Genomic DNA, 24,527 nt, shown 5'->3' with positions numbered 1-24,527 from the left:
AACGGACGCGAATACGGAAGTTACGCAAGAGGAAGAGGAAATCAAGGGGTTGCGGACCCACGTGGGTTCTGCGCGTGTTTCTAGGTCCCCAGAACTCCGTCCTTTAAACTCACTCCCGGCTTATTCGACATGGGGCGCTCGGGGAAGTTGCCGTCGGGGGTCTCGGCCAAATTGAAACGCTGGAAGAAAGGCCATAGCAGCGACAGCAACCCGGCCATCTGCCGCCACCGCCAGGCCGCCCGCAGCCGCTTCTTCAGCCGGCCCTCAGGTAGCAGAGTCGGGACTCAGGCGCAGCCGGAGGCCGGGTTCTGGGCGGGTCTGGGCCTCCACGGGTCTGGGCCTTTCTGGGGGCTCCGGAGCCCACGCATCGACCTTTCGTCTCTTAAAATGTCTCACCTGGAGCCTACTGTAAAGGTCCATCCTCCCCATTTGACAGATGCAGAAACTGAGTCCACTGGAGGGAAACGACTTGGCTAGGGTACCACGAGTGTCAGAGTCAGTACTCACGGCTGTGATGAAACCTGTTGGTTCTTTCCAAAGCGCCTTCACCTTCATCTCTTTCCCAAGCGCCTCGCTGCACCCCTCAGCCGACTCCCGCCGGCGCTTATGCCGTCGGGACTGGGAAGCAGAAACTTATTTATTTGGAGGGTTCCCTTACTGGGTTTTCTAAGTGCTAGGCGTACAGCATGCTGATGAGGCAGACTGCTTTCACAATTCAGCCTCTCGGATTGGGGGCCTGGACTCCGCCAATTTGTTTTCTAGGGGTGGTGCTTGTTCTCTTGACCAAAAGGAGTTTGGGGGAGAAGTGGGGACCTTACCCTTGTGTCCCCGGTTCTCAGGAAAGAGCGACCTGACGGTTGATGCAGTGAAGTTACACAATGAGCTGCAGTCAGGGTCCCTGCGCCTGGGCAAAAGCGAAGCCCCTGAGACGGCCATGGAATCAGAAGAGGTGGCGCCGGCTCTCACGGAGAAGTCCGCGGGCACTTTCCTGAGTGGCCTCTCCGACTGCAGTAACGTCACCTTCAGCAAAGTGCAGCGCTTCTGGGAGTCCAACTCGGCTGCCCATAAGGAGGTAAGGGTAGGCTCAGGACGGCCAAGCCTAGCGGTTGGGGTGGGCAGGCTGACCACTGGTGATGGCAGCTGGAATCTCTGGATGACCTACCCTTTGTGTCCTCTGCTTATTACCTGTCATGGGGCAGGTTCCACTTTCTGCGTTTTCTACCAGCATCTTCCCAGCTCAACCTTCCCTCGGTATTTTCCTGACATTTTCCAAATGTCCAAAATAGACAATTACCCAATGTCCAAAAATATTTTGCAAACATTTTTCTCTTCAACTGTACCTAACACAGGCCTTTTTATATAGAATATTTTCAGGAAACGTTTGTTGAGTAAATTAATACTGAGTAACAGTGGTTAGAATATGTTTTGTTTAATGAGAACTAAGTGTTATTTTTTCTTTTAGTTTGTATTTTAAAATTATACATATTTATATTTTTCATTGTTTAAATGAAAAGTGTCAAAGCTATAAATGATATCAAAATGAGATGAGTAGAATAAAATATGAAAATTGTTACCCCAACTTAACTCCTTTGTGGCAGTTACTATTCACAGGTCATTGTGAACTTTTCTAGACCAGCACTGTCCAACAGAAATGTAATGTGAGCCACAAATGTAATTTTTAATTTTCTAGTAGCCGTGTTTTTACAAAAAGTAAAAAAGATGCAGGTGAAATTGATCTTAATTCTATATCTTATTTAACTTAGTATACCCAAAATATTACCTTTTCAACTTACCAATATTTTTTAAAGTGAGGTGTTATGCATTGTTTTTCTCATACTGAGTTTCCAAAATCTAGTCTGACATCTCCATTTGGATGCTAAATCTTCATTGGCAATACTTGATTTGTGTTTAAGTTCATAAAACTTCCAGTTGCAAAAGTAGACTCATATACCCAAGTAGTTTGAAATCTCTGTTTTTTGATAGTGTGAGAAAGCATTTTTTAAATTTTTATTTATTTCTTTTTATTGAAGTATAGTTGATTTACAGTGTTGTGTTAGTTGCAGGTGTACAGCAAAGTGATTCAGATACATATATATGTATATATATATATTCTCTTTCAGATTCCTTTCCATTATAGGTTATTACAAGGTATTGAGTATAGTTCCCTGTGCTATACAGTAGGACCTTGTTGGTTATCTATTTTAGGTATGGTAATGTGTATATGTTAAAAGTATTTACTTTTAAATTTAATTAATTAAACTTTAAAAATTAAAAATACAGTTCCTCAGTCACACTAGCCACATCTCAAGGGCTCAGTAGCCTCTTGTCAAATTACTGTTCTAGACTTTTTGTGTATTTTTTTAACCCACATTTTGTTTAGGTTTACTGAAACAGGGTTGTATTTTATACATACTGTTCTATAACTTTTTTCCCCACTGAACAGTATTTCTGATTAAATCTATGTAGTTATTCGTCATTCTTTTCGATGGTTACATGGTATTTGAATCTGTCACTGTTACATAAGAGTCCATCATCAGTCCCCTGTTGACAGCTGTGTGATTGTTCCAGTTGGTTGCTGCAGAGAACACACTTGTGCATGAATGTTTGCATATTTGGGCAGGTGATTTAGAGGTAGAGCCCTAGAGGCAGGTTTGGGGCAGACGTGTGAGTCTTCCTGTTTGCTGGGCCCTGTGCTGTGTACCCTTGGCCCTGGATGCTGCTCATTTTGTCCGTCTCTGGCCTTTGTCGGGAGATGAATTTGTGAAGGAGCAAGAAAAAGAAGCCACCCTTGGGTAGGGTTTGGTGGAAAATAGATGTCATAGGTACCTTCTCTCTCGCATGCAGATCTGTGCTGTCCTGGCTGCTGTCACCGAGGTGATTCGCTCCCAGGGCGGGAAGGAGACAGAGACTGAATACTTTGCTGCCCTGGTGAGTGGTTGTGATTTTGGGGGTAGGTGTTCTGAGTAGCAGGTCATCCAGGCTGTAGGGAGAAGGCAGGGCCCCTGGCATGCGGGGAGAGAGAAGGACAACCTAGAACAGGGGAGAGCACTTTAGTCCTTCCTAAGTGGCTTAGTAAGGCTGGTGGGATGTGCTACATTGTTTTTGTAAAACAAAATCCATTCCTCTGTTTTGTATTTTCCCCTAACTGATGAAATTGAGTTAGGCCAAGGGAGTTCTCTAGTGAAGTTGTTTTCAAAGTGTAATCTTGTGTGTGTGGGGGCGGAATCCCCAAGGTCCCTTGGGGGTTGACTAGGTCAAAATTATTTCCATAATAAGGCTGGAACATCATTTACCTTTTTCAGTCCCACTCTGTCATGAGTGTACCATTGAGCTTTCCAGAAGTTACGTGATGTCTGATGACATTTTGAGAGCTCATGGAATATGCTTGCCTATTCTTGTGTTTTAAAAAATTCTGTTTTAATTTTTAATATTTAATTTTAAATATCAGTAGTTATAACTTACATAAACAAAACCTCTCTGGGGACTCCTCAGTAATTTTTAAGGGTGTAAAAGTCTAAGAACCACTGCTGTAGAACAGGGGCTGGCCAACTATGGCCCATGGGCATAATCTGACCGTGGCCTGTTTTTTCTACAGCCTGAGCGCTAAGGATGGTTTTTACACTTTTACAAGATAGTTAAAACACACAAAGAAGAATATGCAATAGAGACCATGTGTGGCCTGCAAAGCCTAAAATATTTCTTATCTGGCCCTTTACAGAAAAAGCTTTCTAACCTCTGCTCTAGAATAGTGAAGTAAATTAGATAGCAGTGTATAGATTTCACCCTGTGTCAGGCAGTGTTCTAAGTGTCTGACATATATTGATTCAGTTAAACCTCCCAACAACTCATTATCCCTATTTTACAAATGAGAAGACCGAGTCACAGAAAAGTTAAGTTGTTCACCCAGAGTCACAGTGGCAGCACGGGGATTTGAGGCTCTGATGCCGGGGTTCTTGGCATAACCATCCTGCTGGGCACACGGTGCCCCCAGTGCCCCATTTGCCCTGTGTGACACGCTTCCTACTCACACCCCATGGTCTGGCCTCAGATGACAACAATGGAAGCGGTGGAGTCCTCGGAGTCCCTGGCCGCTGTTGCTTACCTGCTGAACCTTGTCCTGAAGCGGTGAGTCCTGGCTTTTTGTGGGGGGAGGAAGGGAGTGCAGGTGGAAGGGAGGAAGAGGATCAGGGAATCATTAAAAAGAACACAAAGATCAGGTGGCATTATCAGCTCAGGCTCCAGGCTGGCTTGGCATGCTGTAGGACAGGGTGTGAGGGCTGGTGCCTGGGAAGGGGGCAGCCCTGGTGCCCTGAGTGGGGCAGGGCGGGTGGGGTGGAATGTTGTACTAGGATATGGGGACCTGCAGACGGGGAAGGTGGGGAGAGGATTGGGGGGGTTTACTAAGGGCCCATCTGGTGGGTAGTGGAGAAGGTGAAGGAGGCGGGGGGCTCAGGTGCCATGGAAACACACTGTACCGGGGTCAGGAAGGGTGGGCTCACTGAGTGCCGGCCAGCGCTGCCTCCCTCTGTCCGCACCTCCTCCAGACCAGGGCTGGGGCTGTGCCAGCTCCTCTTGAAGGCCCCTCTGGGCTTCTGACCTTCTCTGTTCTCTGCACACAGCGTGCCCAGCCCCGTGCTCATTAAGAAGTTCTCCGATGCCTCCAAAGCCTTCATGGATATCATGTCAGCCCAGGCCAACAGTGGCTCCACCTCAGCCCTCCGATGGGTCAGTGTTTGGGTCTCAGTTTCCCGTGTTGTTTCCCGCGCCCACCTGATTTGGCTAAAGCTTGGACACTCCCTGGGAGGGGTGTAGGCACTCTGTGAACCCTCAGAAATCCCCGTGGGATTTTCTAGAGAACCCAGCTGAAGTGGGTGGAGCTGAGAGACTGCCTCTCCTCCGCAGGTCCTCTCCTGCCTGGCCACCCTTCTGCGGAAGCAGGACCTGGAGGCTTGGAGCTACCCCGTGACCCTGCAGGTGTTCCACGGGCTGCTGAGCTTCACCGTGCACGCCAAGCCCAAGGTGAGAACCTGGGAGGGGGCAGCCACTCCAGTAAGTGGGCTGGGGCTGGCCTGCTGAGTGCTGCACTCTTGCCCCGAGGTTTTCTTCCTGCCTGAGGCCCTATCTGCTGGCTTCTCCTTGGCCTGCTAGGAGGTGTACAATCAATGATTGTTGCTGGTGGCTGTGAGAGCCACCCACCCTGCTGGTCAGATGCTGAGGCAGCCCTGTCCCCACCTCTTGCCCTCAGATCCGGAAGGCTGCCCAGCATGGAGTGTGCTCAGTCCTCAAGGGCAGTGAGTTCATGTTTGGTGAGAAGGCCCCAGCCCATCACCCTGCTGCCGTTTCCACTGCCAAGTTCTGCATCCAGGAGATCGAGAAGTCTGGAGGTGGGGAGGCATGATTGAGAGTCGGCCAGGGCAGAGGTCAGCGGGGGAGGGCAGGGCCTGTTGCAAAGGGTGGGCTGGAGTCCCAGCTCCCCTTTGTCTGCCAGGCTCCAAGGAGGCCACCACCACTCTGCACATGCTGACCCTGCTGAAGGACCTGCTTCCCTGCTTCCCAGAAGGCCTGGTGAAGAGCTGCAGTGAGACTCTCCTCAGGGTCATGACCTTGAGCCATGTGGTGAGCTTAGGCCTGAGAGCCAGCATGTGGGGCACGCCAAGGAGGAGGGAGGCATAGCTTCAGACCCTGGGCCCACCGTAGTGGTACTCAGGGAGTTCACTGTTCAGGCCAAAGACAGGGCTTGGGGCCCCCTGGCCCCAACCCTGCTCTTAGCTGCACCAAGGGACACTGTCCCATCCCCGGTGTTGGGCAGACTGGCCATCTTCAGTTGGCACATGAGGTCAAAGTGAGGATGGATCCATGGCAGGTCTGGTAAAGCCCTGGTCCTCTCCCTGCCTCAAGCTCTTTCCCAGCTGTGGTCACAGTTATTTCTCTCTCTCTCTCTCTCATTTTTTTTTTCACTTGCTAACATCAGTATGATGACTTTAAAGGTACATGAAAATGATCCCCTGCATTTCTGCTATCCTAGTCCAATTCTGTTAATCTTTCTTGGTTTGGTTTTTTGGGGTTTTTTTCGGGGGGTGTAGTTAGGTATTTATTTATTTATTTGTTTAACAAGTATGGAGGAATTGAACCCAGGAACTATATACCGCTGAGCTATATACCCTCCCCATAATCTTTCTATGTTTTCTTATAGTGTTTGTTCATGTATGTATTTTAAAGCATTTATTATATAAATAATATAATCATTGTTAAAAAGAAAAAAAACATTCTGAAGTATATAAAGTAGAAAATGGAAGTTTCTTTTTTCCTCCAAGTTTCATTTCCTTGGATAAACAGTGCAGACAACTTGCTGTGTATCCTTTCAGACGTTTCCTTTTTAGATAACAAACATACACATGAAAATACAGTTATAATTATAGTATGCAAACCATTTGTAGCCTTTTTTTAGCCCATTATGTTAAAAACATTTTGTCCACTGTCACTGTTTAAATCATTTGAAATTTTTTCAGTGACTGCCAAGACTTCATAAAGCAACAGTCCTCTGAATGTCCAGGTGTAGGGCACATGTTTGAGGGCTAGGGGGCCCAGGTCTGCCCCCAAACCCCCCGGCTGGAGTGGGAGGTTGAGAAGCTCAGGGCTACTATGGACATCGTGGTTCCCCACTAAGCCTCTGTGTCCTCTCCAGCTGGTGACAGCCTGTGCCATGCAGGCCTTTCACAGCCTGTTCCATGCCAAGCCTAGCCCGAGTACCCTGCCGGCAGAGCTCAACGCCCAGATCATCACGGTGAGGCGTGGTGACAGGGTTGGGGGCATGGCTGTGTGGGGGACAACCCTGTAACTTGCCTGCAGAGGGAGGTTGGATGGACTGGGTTGGGCTGCCCCAGTGCAGGAGGCAGGTAGACAGGCAGCCAGGACACTGGCCACCAAAGCTTTATCAGTGTCCACTGGAGCTGGGGGGCCCTGACCTTTGACTTCATGGTAGTTAATAAACCATTCAGCATGGTCTCATGGTATTAACAGGTACCTTGAACAAGGGATCTCAATGTTAGGGATCTCTAGGTAGATTTGGGGAAGAGGACAAAAAACCCCAGAATTGTTTGCAAAACGTATGCATGTGCTCATGTGCATGTTTCCGGAGAAGCGTTCTGGCTTTTGTCAGGTGCACAAAGGGTTGTGTGACCCAAGTTATTCCTGACTGCTCCTACAGACTTTTCTCCCATAGAAGCAGAAGTGGAAGGGCTTCATAGAGCAGGGAAAGGAAGGCCAAGGGGCCTATGAGTTCTGGGGTCCCGTGCACAGGCTCTGGGACAGGACAGTCACTGGGACGTGCTGTTGCTTAGGGACGGGACGAGGTCCTGCCCTTGAACTGCTGCTAAACACACTTGCTCAGTCACCTGCTTATTCCCTGTCCCTCCTCTAGGCCTTATATGACTACGTTCCCAGCGAGAATGACTTACAACCCGTGCTGGCCTGGCTGAAGGTCATGGAAAAAGCCCACATCAACCTGGTCAGGTAGGGATGGAGTGGAGGGCGGTCCCAGGGCCTCCAGCCCGGCTCCCTGCCCTGCAGTGCAGATGGGAGGGACATGAGCCAGTTCAGCCTCCTAGGGGTGGTGGCATCTCCACGTGTGTGTGCAGACCAGCTCTTGTGTTCATGAGGAGCAGGGCCGGGGAGCACAGCCTGTGTCAGAGCCAGCGCTTTTCCTGCCGGAGTGTTTGCCAACCAGCTGTGAGCAGCAAGGCGGGCTGAGAGCACCTGCCCTGGGGTGGGGCCCAGCTGCCATCCTGATTCTTGTCACCCCTCCCTCCCCCGGCTGTCCCCCTGTGCAGGTGGTTTCCTTCTCAGGATATCACCCACTTTCTGCGGCCCCACCCCACCCCCCACCTGGGTTAATGGACCTCCTGAGGGATTCTCAGTCCTGCAAACCCAGTTTCTGTTTTGTGTCTCTGTCCTAACACTCACTCTTACAGTAGCCACCAGATAATTCCTTTTTCCGAATAAGGCTGAAAAGAAAATGGTGTATCAGTTGATTTCATTTTGCCTAAAGCTGAGGTCTCCAAGGCCCCAGTGGCTCCACGTGCTGTGTGGGTCAGACCTGGGCCACCTGGGTCCCCGAAGCCCTGGGCCAGGTTCCACAGAAGCCTTTTGTCTTGGCAGGCTGCGTCGGGACCTGGGACTGGGCCACCTCCCTCGCTTTTTTGGAACTGCGACGACCTGCCTCCTCTCCCCCCACTTGCAGGTGGTGACAGCGGCCACCCAGTGCCTCCAGGTACCACAGCCCCTCAACCCCAGTTTTAAGAAGGGAGGCAAGAGAGCACAAGAGGGTCTCCCACTGCCCTGTCTCTCTTGCCCCAGGCTACCAGCTGCATCCTGGGAGGAGGCTCTCAGTATGGGAATGGGCTTCAGGAAGCAGTCACCTGGGAAGGCTGGGTGGCATTGGGGGGCTGCCTTGTGCCTAGACAGCTACAGCCTCTTTGTGCAGGAGATCCTGAAGGAGTGTGTTGCTCCCCACATGGCTGACATTGGCTCCGTGACCTCCTCAGCCTCAGGCCCTGCCCAGTACATCTCCAAGATGTTCAGGTGAGAACGTAGCCTCTATGTTAGGAGGGAATAAGGTGTACCTGTAGAAAGTTCTTCATGGTGTCAGGTACCCATCCTGTCACTCACTGTGGGCCTTGCATATGGTGCCGGAGCAACTGCCGTTGATTTGAGCACTGGCCACATTCCAGGTGCCATAGTGTCATGCTCAGGAGTGTGGACCTGGGGGCCTGTCATCTGGGGCAAGTTTCTCTATCTCCCAATACCTTAGGGTCCTCATCAGTCTAATGGAGGTGAGGATTGAATGAAGTTATATACATAAAGTTCTCAGAATAGTACCTGGTATGTAGTTAAGCACCCAAAAAATAGAAACTACTGGTAGTCCTTATGGTTCTAGGAAATGGGTACTGACCCCATTTTACAGATGGGAAGGCTGAGGTCACTCAACTAGTAAGTGGCAGCCTGACTGCAGAGACCACTGTCATGTGTATTAAGAGAAGCCATTCACAGACACAGCCACCAGCCGCCTTCGCCCTTCCAGCCACCAGTGAGGAGCCTCTGAGCACCAAGGAGCTAGGATCCTTGGTGCCTCCTCTGTGTCTCTGCTCTGCTCCAGGGGGTGGTGTTATGGGTACTGTTCCTGGTGATAACATAAGCCTGCTTACTGTGGATACCCCTGGAGTAGAGTTTCTGGAAACTGAGGAATAGAGCTGTCCACTCCCAGCTTACCTGTTTCCCACATTCCCCACACTGCCCCGTTGGCCATTCTTGCCCGAAGCCTCTGGGGCCAGACTTTGAGAGACAGACTGACCACGGTGTGCGCAGGCTGGAAGTAGCTAGTGGTCAAGACCTCCCTCCTACCCCAGCAGCTTCCTTCCCTCTGTCCCCTCTGTCCAGGCCACAGGTTCCTATTCTGTCTTCCCACATCTGATCACACTAAGAAAGTGTGGGACAGTGACAGCACGGGCTTTGGAGGCCCACTTTGGCCACTAGCAGAGTGACCCTGGCAGGTTATTTAATGTCTCTGGGTCTTAGTTTCCTCATCTGAAGATGGAACAAATAGCCTGCCTCACAGCTTTTCCTTTAAGTGTGAGGATTACATAAATTAAACTCTTAGCACAGGGGCACTTCATACGCATTAGTTCTCCCCCTTGGCCTTTCCTGGGGCTCCACCCTTACTGTGGTCTGTCATTCATGGTGCCAACCCTTGACTTCCTGGTTGGGGCCAGGTTACCGTGACCATGGCCCTGACTGCCCGCTCCCTTGGCAGGGCGGTGGAGGAGGGCCTGACGTACAAATTCCACGCGGCTTGGAGCTCTGTGTTGCAGCTGCTGTGTGTCTTCTTTGAGGCATGTGGGAGGCAGGCGCACCCTGTGATGAGGAAGGTGAGTCAGGAAGCGGCTGGGCCAGGGCAGGAGGTGGCACTGGGGCTGTTAGACCGTGGGCTCCTGGAAGGGTGCGTGTCTCTGTTACCTCTGCACTCCCTCCCCTCCCACCCCCCCGGTGCCCACAGCACGTGCCCAGTACTGTGTTCCCAGGAAGGTGACTGGGCCAATGTGGGAGGAACAAGAAGAGGGACAGAAGCACCCCCTACCCCTATCCCCACCCCCAGTGCCTGCTCACTGGTCTGGGCTGGAGTTGATGGTTTTGAATCTCTTAGGGAACCAGTGTGATTCTCCCTCACCCCTATTTCATTTTTCTTTGAACTTTCTGTAACAAATGAGCATAGTTTTTTAAGCAGCCTGAAGTCCTAGGGAGGATCCTACAGCCCAGAGTAAACCTTTGAAGGATCAGGGATCTCGCAGAGGTCCTCCCCAGCTCCAGGGGGACAGCAGTGGTGGGGTGCCCGAGGACGGGTGGAGCAGCTCCCGGCCTTGTGGGATCTTCCTCATTGTCTCCCCTGCTGCTGGTTAGAAGAAGGGAGCCACCCCTGGGAGGTCAGGGGCTTCCTTGAGAGGCCTGGCCTGGGCCCTAGTAGATTTGGTTGGCAAACTTGGCTCCTACGAGAGGTCCCTGAGGAGTGAGGCAGTGGGGTCCTGGGGGGCTGTGTTGAGCCAAAGCGGGCAGCTCTGTCTCGAGGGGCAGCCGCTCCGCAGTGCCTGCTAATTTGCCAGTTGTTGCATGTGGGTCTGCCTTTCTCAGATCTTCCCATTTTTCAAGGTAAACTGGAAATCTACATTTGTATGTCAAAAAAGTCCCTATTTTTACATGTTACTAACAAATACAGAATTTTTTTTTAATCCTGAAGCATTGAAAGTTTCAGACACATTGACGGTTAAATTTGGTTATTGCTTTGTAACCTATGACGGTGTAACCTGGGCCCACGCTCATGACCTCATCCTCTTGGAGACTTGGCCCAGGCTCAGCCGATGGTGCCTGCTCCACAAGCCCATCTTAATGTCAGTCCCTGGTCTCTTTGCTTCAGTGCCTCCAGTCCCTGTGTGACCTGCGCCTCTCCCCCCACTTCCCACACACGGCAGCTCTGGACCGCGCGGTGGGGGCAGCGGTGGCCAGCATGGGCCCTGAGGTGGTCTTAGAGGCTGTGCCTTTGGAAATCGATGGTTCTGAGTAAGTGCGACCCTGCGTGTGAGGTGTTCTCGAGTGACATCTCCATGTGCTGTCTGGGGTCAGTGGGAGAGGCCAGAGCAGGGCCCTGCTGCTCCTCAGCTCAGCGGGGGCCATGCTGTGGGGTGTGCTGCCCTCAGAATGTCACCTCTTCCTCATCGGGCCTCCCCTGCCTCCTCCCAGAGAGACTCTGGATTTTCCTCGGAGCTGGCTGCTGCCCGTCATCCGAGACCACGTCCAGGAAACGAGACTGGGTTTCTTCACTGCCTACTTCCTGCCGCTGGCTACCACCCTGAAGAGCAAAGGTACGGGCCCTCCGCAGTCCTGGAGCCTCGGCTGGAAGGGTCAGGAAGGGCTCTTCATCTGGCTTCCCGACTTTTGGACATTCAGCAGCCTCCCTGGGCCAAGCAAGTGCTTGAGTGTCGTCCTCAGTGAGGTCTGAGGCACAGTCAGGCACCCCGATTGGTGTTCATTTAATAACAAGTGTCATGTTTAATCTATGGAGGGGGTAATCACCCACATTCCTGTCCCATCTTTGGGCTTTTGGTTGGGTAAAAATGAGGCCTGTTAGCCAGGAAGGGGCCCAGGGTCATGCTATGTGTTTGTGTCACTCCAGCAATGGACCTGGCCCAGGCGGGCAGCACTGTGGAGTCCAAGATCTACGACACGCTCCAGTGGCAGGTCAGGGGTCAGTTGTGGGGACGTGGGTAGGACAGGCGGGGCACAGCTTGCTGGGCGTCACCCTCCTCTACCATCCCCTCCCTTCCCAGATCTGGACTCTCCTGCCTGGGTTCTGCACGAGGCCCACGGACGTGGCCACCTCCTTTAAAGGGCTGGCACGGACGTTGGGCACGGCCATCAGCGAGCGCCCAGACCTGAGGGTCACTGTGTGCCAGGCCCTGCGCACTCTCATCACCAAGGGCTGTGAGGCGGGTACGTGTGGGCTCTGGGGTCGGGTGGCGGAGGATGGCGGCAATGGTACGGGTCCCCTAACCCCCATCTCCTGGCCAGCTTTTTGCCTGAGCCACCGCTCCTCCCTTGCAAGGACCTGAGTGTCTGCTTGGGGACCCGAGAATGCTGAACACCGCCCCTTTTCTCTTTTAATTCTCAATGTGCCGACAGCTGCTGGAAGTCGTCCAGTCAGTATTGAAGGCTTTTTGTGGGTCTGGCACTCGGCTGGCCCCATAAACAGTGGTGGCATCTGGTTCTCTGTGCTCTGGCCTCAGCCTCTCCTGTCCCAGAGAAGCCCCAAACCCATAGTCCTGTCACTGGTCCCCCAAAAGGATGCCTCTGGGCTGCAGCCCCAGCAGCCTCTGAGGCAGGGTCATCCCCTGCTACTTTTGTGTAAACCTTGGCCTCTTACCAGAGGCTGACCATGCCGAAGTGAGCCGCTTTGCGAAGAACTTTCTGCCAATCCTGTTCAACCTGTATGGGCAGCCTGTTGCAGCCGGGGACACCCCAGCCCCTCGCCGGGCTGTGCTGGAAACCATCAGAACTTACCTCACCATTACTGAGTCTCAAGTGAGCTGGGGGAGGAAGCCTCTCGGGTGGGCAGGAGTTGGGTTGGGGTGTTAGAAAGGCCGAGACGTACCCACAAGGGCTTGTTTGGCTCTCTGCCACCTGAAGAACGGGACCAGAGACCAGCAGGGCGCTGGCTGGGCTCAAGGCCTCTGAAAGCGGGGAGAGGAATGGGCAGAGAGGTGCAGTCCTGTGGCTGCTGCTGCGGGCTATTTCTCTCTGCAACAAACTCCCTCCTTCTCATCCCTTTGGGCTGCCAGTTGGTGAATGGTTTCCTGGAAAAAGCCAGTGAGAAGGTGCTGGACCCTGCTAGCTCTGACTTCACCAGGTAAAGTGCCCCTACTTGAGCCAGGGCAGTCCAGGGAGCTGACGGGTGTGTTTAGCGGAAGCCCTGTGTTTCTCTCTGAAATGATTCAGGAAAGTCTTGAGACACTGAATGTCCCAGCTCTACCATGAGGCCTGACCGGCTCCTTCCTCCGGGAGAGGCTTCATAGTCTGCTAGGGAAGGGTGGGAACCCTGGAGACACATTGCCTAGGCTCATATCCCAGCTCTGCCACTTACAAGCTGTGACCCTAGACAAGTTACTTATCTACTCTGTCCTCGGTGCCCTCATCTTAAAATGGGCACGATGAGAATACCTGCGATGGGGTTGCCATGAGGATGGAAGGGGCTGACGTGTAAAGCACCGGGAGCGGTGCTGGTGCCTTGTGAGCGCTGAGTTAGGTACAAGCTGTGGTTACTGTTCGTGGGCTCCTTGGAGGCCCCTTGTCCTCCTGGCCCTGACTCCTCTCCCTTCCCCCGTGCCCAGTAGACAGGAGAACACTCTTAGTCCATGCCCCTTCCCTGCCCCCACTCAGCCCTTCCTTGGTCTCCTGCCCCTGAGCAGATTGTCTGTCCTGGATCTGATCGTGGCCCTGGCTCCCCACGCTGACGAAGCCGCCATCAGCAAGCTCTATGCTACCATCCGGCCCTACCTAGAGGTGAGCTCCGGGGGAGCAGAAGGGATCAGAGGGCTAGGCAGGCATCACCCCCGCAGTGTCCCCTGCCTGACACAGGGTTAGCCTCTCCTGTCTATATTCCCCCTGCCCTCCCATCCAATGTTATGAGCTCCAGAGGGCGGGGCCAGCTTCTCTGAGTCTCCTCCAGGACTGGTCACAGCTTATGTAGCTGCCCTCTGGATGTTACTGGACTGGGAAGGGGGGTGGACATGTAGGGGCCCCCCTCTCTCACCACCCCTTCCACCATGCGCCCTCCCAGAGCAAGGCCCATGGGGTACAGAAGAAGGCCTACCGCGTGCTGGAGGAGGTGTGCGCCAGCCCCCAGGGCCCTGGGGCCCGCTTCGTGCAGAGCCACCTGGATGACTTGAAGAAGACCCTGCTGGACTCTCTGCGGAGCACCTCCTCGCCTGCCAAGAGGGTGCGGACTCCTGGGGTTCCCCTCTGCCTGAGGGGGGACGGGCAATACCAGGAGAGGCCAGCCTGGAGATGCTTTGGGGTTTTCAGAGACAGAGGTGGCATTGAGGATCCTGACTGTTGTCCCCTCTTCTGCAGCCCCGTCTGAAGTGTCTCATCCACATCGTGAGGAAGCTCTCCGCTGAGCACGAGGACTTCATCAGTGCCCTGGTCCCAGAGGTGAGGCCTCCAGGAGGCGGACGTATATGTGATTTGGAGTTCCTTGGAATTCGGCTGTCAGGGCCAGGGGAGGGCAGTATGGAGGAGGGGATGGGCTCAATTCGCTTCCTGGGAGCATGGTACTCTTACCTGCCCCCTTCTGCCTCAGGACGTCAACCTCGGGGTGGCTGGCTCAGGGAGCCCACGTTCATGGGGCTGTCTGGGCAGGTGATCCTGTGTACCAAGGAGGTGTCGGTGGGCGCTCGGAAGAACGCTTTCACTCTTCTGGTGGAGATGGGCCACGCTTTCCTTCGGTTTGGCCCAAACCAGGAAGGTGAGGCTTGGGTGACACGGGGCTGGGTGGACGCTCTGCTCCCAGCCTGGGGGGAGGTACCCTTCAAGCCGCTGGTCAAAGAGAAAATGTAGGGGGAGCTGTCTGGCTCTGGCCCTGGACAGGCTGCTCCTCTCTGGCCGGAATTGCCCTCCCTGGTGGGCCCAGGATGCAGCATGCATAGTGGGCTCTGCCCGGGTTGACTTGGCCTGCTCCCTGCCCTCCCAGAGGCCCTGCAGCGCTACCTCGTCCTGATCTACCCTGGCCTCGTGGGCGCTGTGACCATGGTCAGCTGCAGCATCCTGGCCCTGACTCATCTCCTTTTCGAGTTTAAAGGTAAATGCTGTTTCCTTGAAGCCTTCAGGGCTTCCTCCACAGTGCCCCACTTCCCCCTGCCAGCTTGGTCGGAGGAGGTTAGGTCTCCTGCCCAGATTTTAGTCCTTATTCTGCCTCTTCCCAGCCATGTGAGACCTTGAACAAACTTAGGAACCTCTTGGGACCTAACTGTCATCTCTGAAACGGGGAGACAAACAGCACCTGCTCACAGGGTGGATGAAGGACTAGCCTCTAATCACTCACAGAGAGTGACTAGACCCGTGCCAGGCACACAGAAGTCCCTCAAATGTCAGCTCCCACTCTTGTGACCCGGCAGGGGTCTCAGTCTGGATTGGGGGTTCCAGGCGTCTCTGACAGGGGCCCTCTGGCCACCACAGGTCTCATGGGGACCAGCACAGTGGAGCAGCTGCTGGAGAATGTGTGTCTGCTCCTGGCCTCCCGCACCCGCGACGTGGTCAAATCGGCGCTGGGCTTCATCAAGGTGGCAGTGGTTGTCATGGACGTGGTACACCTGGCCAAGCATGTGCAGCTGGTGGTGAGCCCCCCTTTCCCCTCAGCAGGTGGCGGCATGGCCCCAGAGCTGCCAGCAGAGACCCAGTGAGCCTTGAGGCCAGCCAGCTTCAAACATTTTTTAGCTACATGCTATCTTGTGCAACAGAGGGTCATGCAGGGGCCCTGGAAGGGACTGGTGAGGGAAGACCCACCTGGAGCAAAGGGACACAGTACCCATGCTGCCTTGTCACCCACCATGGTCCCTCCACAGCAGCAAGGGCTCTGCAGAGGCCAGTGAGCAGGGCCACACTGCATTTTACAGATGGGGAAACTGAGCCCAGAGATTTCCCCAGGTCACAGTGCTGGTAAGAGCAGTCCTGGGAACAGAACTGTGACACTAGGCTCTCATTTGGCAGCGCCCCAAATCCCCCCTCTGGCATTTTGCTTTCCGGGTTTGAGAAGGCTTCCCTGAAATGGCCCTGCTGGGCTGCAGAAGGGCCTGAAAGCCCCTGGTGTTGGGTCCCCGGCTCCCTCATGCTGGGCATGAGGCATACAACAAGCTGGGACTGTCCTCCGAGCCTCCGTCAGCTGCACCGCTGCCTCATTTCCCACTTCCAGCTGGGTTGAGTCGCATCAGGCCTCCAGGTCCCTCTCCTTCTCATCTTTGCATCTGACCTTGGGTCAAGGTGAGAAGGGACAGTTTAGCCTGCCACCTCGCTGGGACCAGCGACGAGGAGGACAGCCTGAGAGGTGACCTGTCCTGGAGTGACTGGGGTTTATACAAGCCTTCAAAGGACTGAGGTGGCCTTGCATCGCAGCCCCACTGAGGGACACTGGAGGTATCCGCCAGCCACATGTTTCTCAGACCAAGCCATGGGAAGGCTGAGGACAGTGCAGCCATAGAGTAATGCAGGGTGAACCAAGGGAAACCTGCAGTGTTGGGGGCAGGCAGGGTGGGCGCGCATCCCCCTGAAGCCCCGGTGCTCTGCCCTGCAGATGAGAGCCATTGGGAAGCTTTCGGACGACATGCGGCGGCACTTCCGCATGAAGCTTCGGAACCTGTTCACCAAGTTCATCCGCAAGTTTGGGTCTGTGCACTGAGTGGGAGGGAGCAGGGGAAGAGTTGAGGGTTTTTAGGCCCATCAAGGCTGCTGTAGAGACGGGGCCGGGCCAGGGGTCTGGAAGGGCTCTGGCTGACATCCAGCTCTGGGTGACGCTCACCGGCCCGTCTCTGCCTTCTCAGGTTTGAGCTGGTGAAGAAGCTGCTGCCGGAGGAGTACCACAGAGTCCTGGTGAACATCCGGAAAGCAGAGGCCCGGGCCAAGAAACACCGGGCCCTGAGCCAGGCCGCCGTGGAGGAGGAGGAGGAAGAGGAGGTGGAGGAACCCGCCCAGGGCAAAGGGGACAGGTGAGACCCTGGTGGGGTCCTGGGGACCTTGTCTCTCCCAACACGAAGCCTGCCCAGGCTGTGCCAAGCTGCCCTGCCTCTCCTGGGGCACCCTGACCTGGGCCTTCTCTGTCCTTAGCATCGAGGAGATTTTGGCCGACTCAGAGGAAGAGGACGAGGAGGAGGAGAGGAGTCAGGGCAAGGAACAGCGGAGGCTGGCCCGCCAGAGGAGCCGGGCGTGGCTGAAGGAGGGTGGCGGGGATGAGCCCCTCAACTTCCTGGACCCCAAGGTGGCCCAGAGAGTCCTGGGTAAGCAAGAAGCAGCTGACCTGTGGGCGCAGAGGACAAGCTTACCTTGGGCCAGGTATAGGGGTGGGAGTGTGGAGGCCACGGGGCACCTTATCTTTCATGCATGCACACTGTTGTGCACCCATCTGGGGCACAGACCTGGGCTTGCTGGTTAAGATGAGGGCATTAGGACTGACCTTCCACCTCCTCACTGCCCAACTGCCCCACCAGCCACACAGCCTGGGCCCGGCCGGGGCAAAAAGAAGGACCATGGCTTCAAAGTGAGCGCCGATGGCCGCCTGATCATCCGGGAGGAGGAGGATGACAACGCCAAGATGGAGGAAGAGGAAGGCACTAAAGGTGGGGCCGCCTGCCCATTCCGGGGGTGCAGCTGCTTCTGGCTGCCCTTGTTTGCTCATTCATTCTTCACTCATTGGTTCATTTACTCATTCACTCAGTGATCGGTTTTTGGGGAAACATAGGTGAAAACAGATGTATTTAAGGTAACTTTCTCAAGCTTTTTGAGTTTCTCAAACTTTTTTGACCACATTAAGAAATGTTTCTATGTTGTAACCTAGCCGTTTATACAGAACTTCTGTAACTCAAACAAACCTTTCAAAAGGCAGTACTTCTTACCTAATGTGTGATATACTCTGTTGATCTCTATTCTGTTCTGTTTATTTCCTTGTCCTCCTCCTTTTTTAATTAAAAAAGGTTTTTTTGTTCAAAGTGTAGACGTGGCTGAGGCCTGGAAGCTCATTTAGAGGTAGAAAGACCCTCCCAATTCCTGATTGACTGTCTTCTGCTGTCCAGGGGCCATTCAGATGTAACATCTCCGGGTCCTATTGCATCTTTCCTGCTCCCTGTCTGCACATATCTCTGTATATATATCATGTTAGATCACAAAAGCCTAGGTCCTATAAAATTTATCCTCTTTTGTTTTAGTTCTCACTGCCACACTCACGACAGCCTCTTAAACCAGTGCTGTTACCGCTGCCCCCACACCTGACTTACCAGCTTTGTGACTGTGGACAATTATTTAACCTCTCTGTGCCTCAGTTTCCTCATTGGGGTATATGGTATAATACTAATACCTATGTCAGAGGGTGGTTGTGAAGACTGAAGTGGTAACCTGAACAGCACACATCCATGCTGGCTGTAGATATAATGACACTGTTTCCAGATCTGGCCTTGTCACTGCCCTCCTCACTCTTCTTGCTCCATCTTCTTGTGCGTGTATTTGTGACATTGAAAATGCCCCTCCCTCTCTTTCTGCCTTCCCAAACCCTCCGCACTCTAAGACGCAGCCCAAGTCCTTCTTTGTGGCCTCATGGCCCCTTGGCCTCAGCCTGTTCCCTTGGAACTCCCGGCAAGCCCAGGGACTGCCCAGGCTTCTCACTTAGTCATATGCTTCTTATGACATCTGGTTGTTGACTGACTTCACTTCAGTTTGTCTTCCTCCAACTGATCAGTTTAAACTTTCTTCTTTTTTTAAAAAATATACTGATAGCTTTTTAAAAAATAATGGTAAAATACACATAACATAAAATTTACTGTCTTAACACTGGTAAACTGTGTACTTAAAAATGGTTAAGTATATTCATATTGTTGCACAACCATCACCACCATCCATCTTCAGAACTCTTTTCATCTTGTGAAACTGAAACCCTGTACCCGTTAAACAAGTCCAGTCGAACTATCTCATGTAAATAGAATCATTCAGCAATTGTTCTTCTGTGACTGGCTTATTTCACTTAGCGTGATGTCCTCAGCTTCATCCATGTTGTAGTTTGTGTCAGAATTTCCTTCCTTTTTAAGGCTGGCCTTATTCTCTTGTATATCTGGACCACATTTTGTTTGTCCATCATCCATCAGTGGACATTTGGGTTGCTTCCAGTTTTTGATTATTGTGAATTATGCTGCTATGAACATAAACGTACAAATGTCTCTTCAAGATCCTGCTTTCAATTCTTTTGGGTACATACCCGGAAGTGGAGTTGCTGGAACGTATGGTAGTTCTGTGTTTAATTTTTTGAGGAACTGCCATACTGTTTTCTTCAGCGACTGCACCATTTTACATTCCCACCAGCAGGACACAAGGGTTTCAGTTTCTCCACATCTTTACCAACACTTGTTGTTTTCTGTTTTATTGATAGTAGCCATCCTAATGTGTGTGAAATGGTGTCGCATGATAGTTTTGATTTGCATTTCCCTAATAATTAGTGATGCTTAGCATCCTCTCATGTTTGTTGTCCATTTACCTTTTTGGAGAAATGTCTACTCAAGTCCTTTGCCCATTTGTGAATTGGGTTGTTTGCTTTTTGTTGAGTTGTAGGAGTTCTTTATATATTCTAGATGTTAATCGTTTGTCAGATGCGTGATTTGCAAATACTTTCTCTCATCCTGTAGGCTGTGTTTCCAAACTGTTGGTGCATCCTTTGACGCACAGAAGTTTAAAATTTTTAATGTGGTCCAGTTTACCTGTCTTTACTTTTGATGCCTGTGCTTTTTGCTGGTTCATACTTTATATCCTCACACAGTGTCCAGCACATATGGTGGGGTGGGGGTGGGGTTCTCAAGTTAGGGAATGGTGCAGTCCTCTCAGCAAAGTGGAGTGTAGAGGGGGCTGCAGGAGTGCCTAACTCCCCGAGAAACCTGGAGACTTTCTTAGAGTCTCAGAAAAAGCCGTATTTACCTTAGAAGTTAGGTCACCGCTTCCTTGAGGGTCTATTGTCCAAGGGGCCCAGGATGGAAAGGAGGAAGGGGCAGGGTTCAGGGGTCTGGTCTTCCACAGGACAGATTTTCTGGGGCTGGAGTTGGCAGCTCTCACAGTCTGATGAGCCAGGAGGAGGCAGGATGAAGTTTGCATGGGCTTTGGGAAGAAGAGGGGCTCCCTGGGTGCTCACAGGCCTCTCTTCCTTTTGGCTTCAGGAGAGGATGAAGACATGGCTGACCTGATGGAGGACGTGGGCGGCAGGAGTGTGAGTAATTCCTGTTGCTGGAGGGCCGGGGCAGAACTGGTGCCAGGTGCCAGCTGAACCAAGAACCAGCTGAGCCATCAGTTCTGTGATGCAGCCCGAGTCATGTTTCCAGCTATTTTCTGTTTCTCCATGAGGAGCCCCCTCTACTGGGCCTCAGCCAACGGAACTGGTGTCCTCATTTCCCAGACACACCTGTGTGTGCTTCAGCCTTGTTCTCTTTACCTGGCACACCTGCCCATCTGCCTGGCCCCTAAGCCAGTGAACACAGAGTGGGACCTGAAGCCCCCAGCCTTGGGTCCCTCAGCTGCTTGAGCCCCTGGAATCTGTAGTTTGAAGAGGCTCCCTGCACCATGTGGGACCGACCAGTGCATGGCAGCTGGCCCTGGGAGCTCAGGTCTCGCAGCACAATGGCCCTCTGCTTTGCTTGGTTGTCAGTTTCTGGGCCCAAATCTCCTGGTGGGCTGGGCTCCTGCAGGCCCACCTCTCCTCCTCGGGGCACCCAGCATGGGGCCCGGCAGGTAGTAAGTGCTGAACTGCTTCCTATTGATTGTAATTGGATGAGGTGACCTGTCCCTTTGCCCCAGGCTCACAACCCCTGAGACAGTAGCATCATTGAGGGACTGCGATGACTGACTTGAGCAGGGATCTCCCCCATGCCTGAGAGCCCCTAGAGCACAGGAAGTGGGTCCTGCCCCTGTGTCCCCAGGACCTGGCACTAAGTCAAAGATCAGTGAGTTTGACGACTAGGGGAGGATGCATTGGAGTTCATGTGAGGCAAAGAACCAGTAAAGCTGTTCTCTCCAAAGAGGCCAAGGACCTCATTTCCCCTGTTAGGAAAGCTGGGCTAGGGTCAAGGTACCCAGATGCGTAGCTGTAACCCTGTGCGGGGAGTTCAGTGTGGAGAGGCCGAACGGCGGAGCTGCTGAGATGAGCTCTGCAGTGAGGACTGGGCTGGAGCCGTGCGTCTGCACTGTCTAGCTGTGTGACCTTGCCTGGTTACTTGCCTTCTCTCAGCCCTAGTGTAAGTTGGGGAATGAGTCCTTGGCAGAGGACCTTTACTAATGCAGGTTGTGACTGCTTTTCCTGTTATCATTAGCGAGGATGATGATCACGTTCCCTTGTTCATGAACTTTGCTTACCTCTTTATAGAAAAAGCACCAGAAACTCAAGCATCAGAAAGAGGCTGATGACGAGGAGCTGGAGATGCCCCCTCAGTACCAAGGTGAGGCATCCACACTTCTCCCTCGGAGCACAGCTCCCTGTCGCCTGCAGTAGGCAGGGTGTGTTGCAGGCAGGGCCATGAGGTTTTGCAGCCTGGTTGCACCCAGTTGGCATCAGCAAAGATCGTCTGATGTATCACCTAAGACTGGGCTGGGGGCCGAGAGGGCCTGGCGGTGAGGGAAGAGCCCAGGGGTCAGGAGATCTGTGCATGGAACCCCCAACCCTTCTGGGGAGCCCCTGAGCCCCATCTCTTCTCCACCCACCCAGGCTTCCGTGAGGGTGGCAGTTGGTAGGGTTAGTATTGGGCCTGCCCAGGGAGTTCCCCAGTACGTTTGTTTCTGGGCCGCCAGACTGTTTCTCTCCCCAGAGTAGCTGCAAGAGGTACCCAGGTTGCTGCCCAAAGCCGAGGAGGACTCTGTTGCCTCACTTCTGCCTCTCTCCCCCAGGGCCTCTGCCCCAGGCCCTTGCAGCAGAACCCTGGCTGTGCAGCTGGAGGTCCAGGGGCTCCTGTGGGAAGTCCCCGACCCAGTAGCGGATGTGCCCACAGAGCCCCACAGCATCCTGCCCCAGCTGAAGAGCCTCATGGCTCTTTCTCCTTCTGTGGCCCCACAGGCCAGGGCCCTGCGGAAGGAGTGGTAGCCAGCCGCGCAGCAGGAGGCCCCAGGCTCGGGAGCACTTGCCTAGCTGCTCTTAGCTGTGTGACCTTGGCCTGGTCACACTGTCTAAGCTTCTAGTTTCTCACCTGTAAAGGGGGTTCACCTGGGTCATCTCAGAGAGTCCTCCTTAGTCAGCACTGTAGGATTCCATGGATGACTGTGTGGAAGTCCAGGCTGTAGGTGACACTGACCTTGGAAGCACTTTGCTGTCTCTGAGCTACAGTTTTCACATCTGTAGGATGGGATTAAGAGCTGCCTTTCTATCTCAGTGTTGGTGTGAAACCTGGATGAGATGAAGCTTTAGTGCCTCATTTCACAGATGAGGTTAAGAGACTCCAGAAAGTTAAGAGACTTGCCTGAGGTTGGAGCTGGGAGTTGAACCCCAATCTGTGTGACCTCAAAGCCGATGTTCTTTTCTCCTGGGACAAACGGAGCAGGTTTAGCTTTGGAGAGTGTGGGGTATTTTGTTACTGGAGAATGTATATGTTCCCAGAGGTCACTGGTAGGTCTCTGAAGATTCAGGTCAGTGTGAGAAGCCCAGTGGTCTAATTGTCAAGTCACTGGAAGTCCCTTCTTCAGGAAGATCTTTGTCTTTGGTTGGTAGAGGACAGAGCCAGTCAGTCCTGACCATGATGCGTCTTCCTGGCAGCTCTCCTCCTTCGAGGGGAAGGTGCCCTGGTTTTGCCTGACCCGTGGCCTCTGTGTTCCCCTTCCAGCGGGAGGCTCTGGCATCCATCGCCCTGTGGCCAAGAAGGCTACCCCTGGGGCGGAATACAAGGCCAAGGTAAGAGCTGCGGGTCGGGGAAGGAATCTCCTAACAGAGTCTCTGGGGAAGTGCGGGTGTGCCCACCACTGCCCTGGAGAGGCACTGTCGTTGTGGAGCCAGTCTGAGGCCACACTGAGGTCCTGTTAACATGTGAAGTCCAGGCCTTTGTTGGATGGCCGTCCTGGGCTGCAGGAGCTCTTTGGCGCCACCTAAGGAGGATACTGGCCCATCAAGTCAGGGGCAGAGGTGGGAAGGGAGCCCCACACTCCTAGCTGACTGTTTCTATGGTTGAGCAGAAAGCAAAGGGTGACGTGAAGAAGAAAGGTCGGCTTGACCCCTATGCCTACATCCCCCTCAATAGAACCAAGCTTAACCGCAGGTACGGTGTGCGCGGGATCGGGGTTGGGGGGTGGAGTAGGGGCTGTGCTCATGACAGCCCCCTCCGCTCTATTGCTCGTCTCTTCCAGTTTTTTATTTGTACTTTTTCACGTGCCTCTTGAGTATTATCGACTTGAACTACTCTTTTGAACATCAGGGGCACGGTCTGCCCTGATGACATGCTGCCCACCACCTGGCACTGCCCCTTTTCCCCTCTCCTGCTGGTGCTGGGGGGAGCCATCTTTAGACGTTATGGGATAGGGGGCCACCTGTTCCCAGCGAGATGTGACCTTTCTGATCCTTGTTTCTGCAGGAAGAAGGTGAAGCTGCAGGGACAGTTCAAAGGCCTGGTGAGAGCGGCCCAGCGGGGCTCCCAGGTGGGACACAAACTCCGCAGAAAGGATCGTCGGCCCTGAACCCCAGGGCCCCCCGGCCACTCTGTGGCCCAGCCTGAGGCCCCTTTTCAGTTTCCAAGCTGCCTTGACACCAGCTCCAGATGCTCCAGTCTCTGATAGAGCCTGGACTCAGAATGACTTGTTGGAACCAGACTTGGTTCCCAGAGGTGCCCTGGATTTTGGAAGCTCCAAATGGGAGTCACCCTTTAGAGACGTCCCCGGGGCCTGGAGATGGGAATGTGACCTTGGTGCCTCTGAGTAGGCCAGTGAGGTGGCTGTGCTCTCTGCCCGGAGTGTTCGTGGGCAGCAGGATGGACTGTCTTCGTTTCTTCCAGCTGCTTGTAGCCACGTGGCACTCTTGGCCTGGCTTTGGTCTGGTGTGTGAGATTTGCTGTGACCAGATGTAAAATAAACATGCACCACATGTGTCATCCCTAGAAACACTGTGTTTTATCACATTATCCCCACGGGTACAGGAGCAGTGTCTGGTCATTGGCAACAGTGGCTTGACCCCTTCCTCTCCAGTCCCGGCATCCAGTCTGTGGCATAGCATGACAGCCCTAAGTCAGGCTTCAGATCTTGCCTGAGGACACCCACCTATGTCGGGACATCTTCCTGACTCCACTTCACAGCCCCAGTTAGAAGGTGACGTTTGGAGGATGAGGAAGGACAGCGAATGCTCTGGGGCTGGTCTCTGGAACTGTGATTGAGCACCAGGGACTCCGACTAGAAAGGGGAGGCAGCCAGAGGAGTGCTCTTAGAGCTGCAGCACTGGGTGCCCCAGGTTGCTCCTGGGCACAAGTTTCTCCCAGCATCTTTGTTCACTGATGCAACAGAGTGTTCACTGAACCCCTCTGTGTGCCAAGCCTGTATGTGGCTTGATCGCCCACCTCCCTGATCCACACTTTTTCCCAGACAAGTGGATTGAGTTGAAGTACAAAGAGCAATGTGATTCCTACTGTCCAGCCTGTTATTGGTCTGGAGCAGCGAACGGAGTGGTGCAGACCTCTTGTTGCTCCTAGGATCCTAGGATCCCTTGTTCCATCAGCCCAGGATGGAACCTC

At 53.3% G+C, this 24,527-nt stretch overlaps 1 protein-coding gene across 1 annotated transcript; it reads left to right on the top strand.

Annotated features, from left to right (window-relative positions):
• Positions 1-27: 27 nt before the first annotated feature.
• Positions 28-23,894, top strand: RRP12 (ribosomal RNA processing 12 homolog). The gene is made up of 34 exons (XM_072971710.1): positions 28-268; positions 840-1,072; positions 2,845-2,928; positions 4,049-4,125; positions 4,620-4,725; positions 4,903-5,019; positions 5,246-5,384; positions 5,489-5,616; positions 6,686-6,784; positions 7,421-7,512; positions 8,158-8,269; positions 8,483-8,580; positions 9,809-9,923; positions 10,964-11,106; positions 11,287-11,408; positions 11,720-11,784; positions 11,874-12,036; positions 12,470-12,624; positions 12,882-12,949; positions 13,509-13,602; positions 13,880-14,038; positions 14,173-14,253; positions 14,461-14,566; positions 14,792-14,899; positions 15,277-15,434; positions 16,388-16,479; positions 16,635-16,799; positions 16,918-17,087; positions 17,298-17,426; positions 19,998-20,047; positions 21,197-21,269; positions 22,641-22,708; positions 22,987-23,069; positions 23,382-23,894. Exons 1-34 carry the CDS (start codon positions 130-132, stop codon positions 23,482-23,484), a joined length of 3,894 nt encoding a protein of 1,297 aa, XP_072827811.1. The 5' UTR covers positions 28-129; the 3' UTR covers positions 23,485-23,894.
• The last annotated feature ends 633 nt before the right edge of the window (positions 23,895-24,527 follow it).

The sequence above is a fragment of the Vicugna pacos genome, chromosome 11, assembly GCF_048564905.1.
Source record: "Vicugna pacos chromosome 11, VicPac4, whole genome shotgun sequence".
Taxonomy (NCBI): domain Eukaryota; kingdom Metazoa; phylum Chordata; class Mammalia; order Artiodactyla; family Camelidae; genus Vicugna; species Vicugna pacos.
The sequence above is the reverse complement of the archived record's forward strand: the minus strand, read 5'-3'. Positions and strand labels throughout refer to the sequence as shown.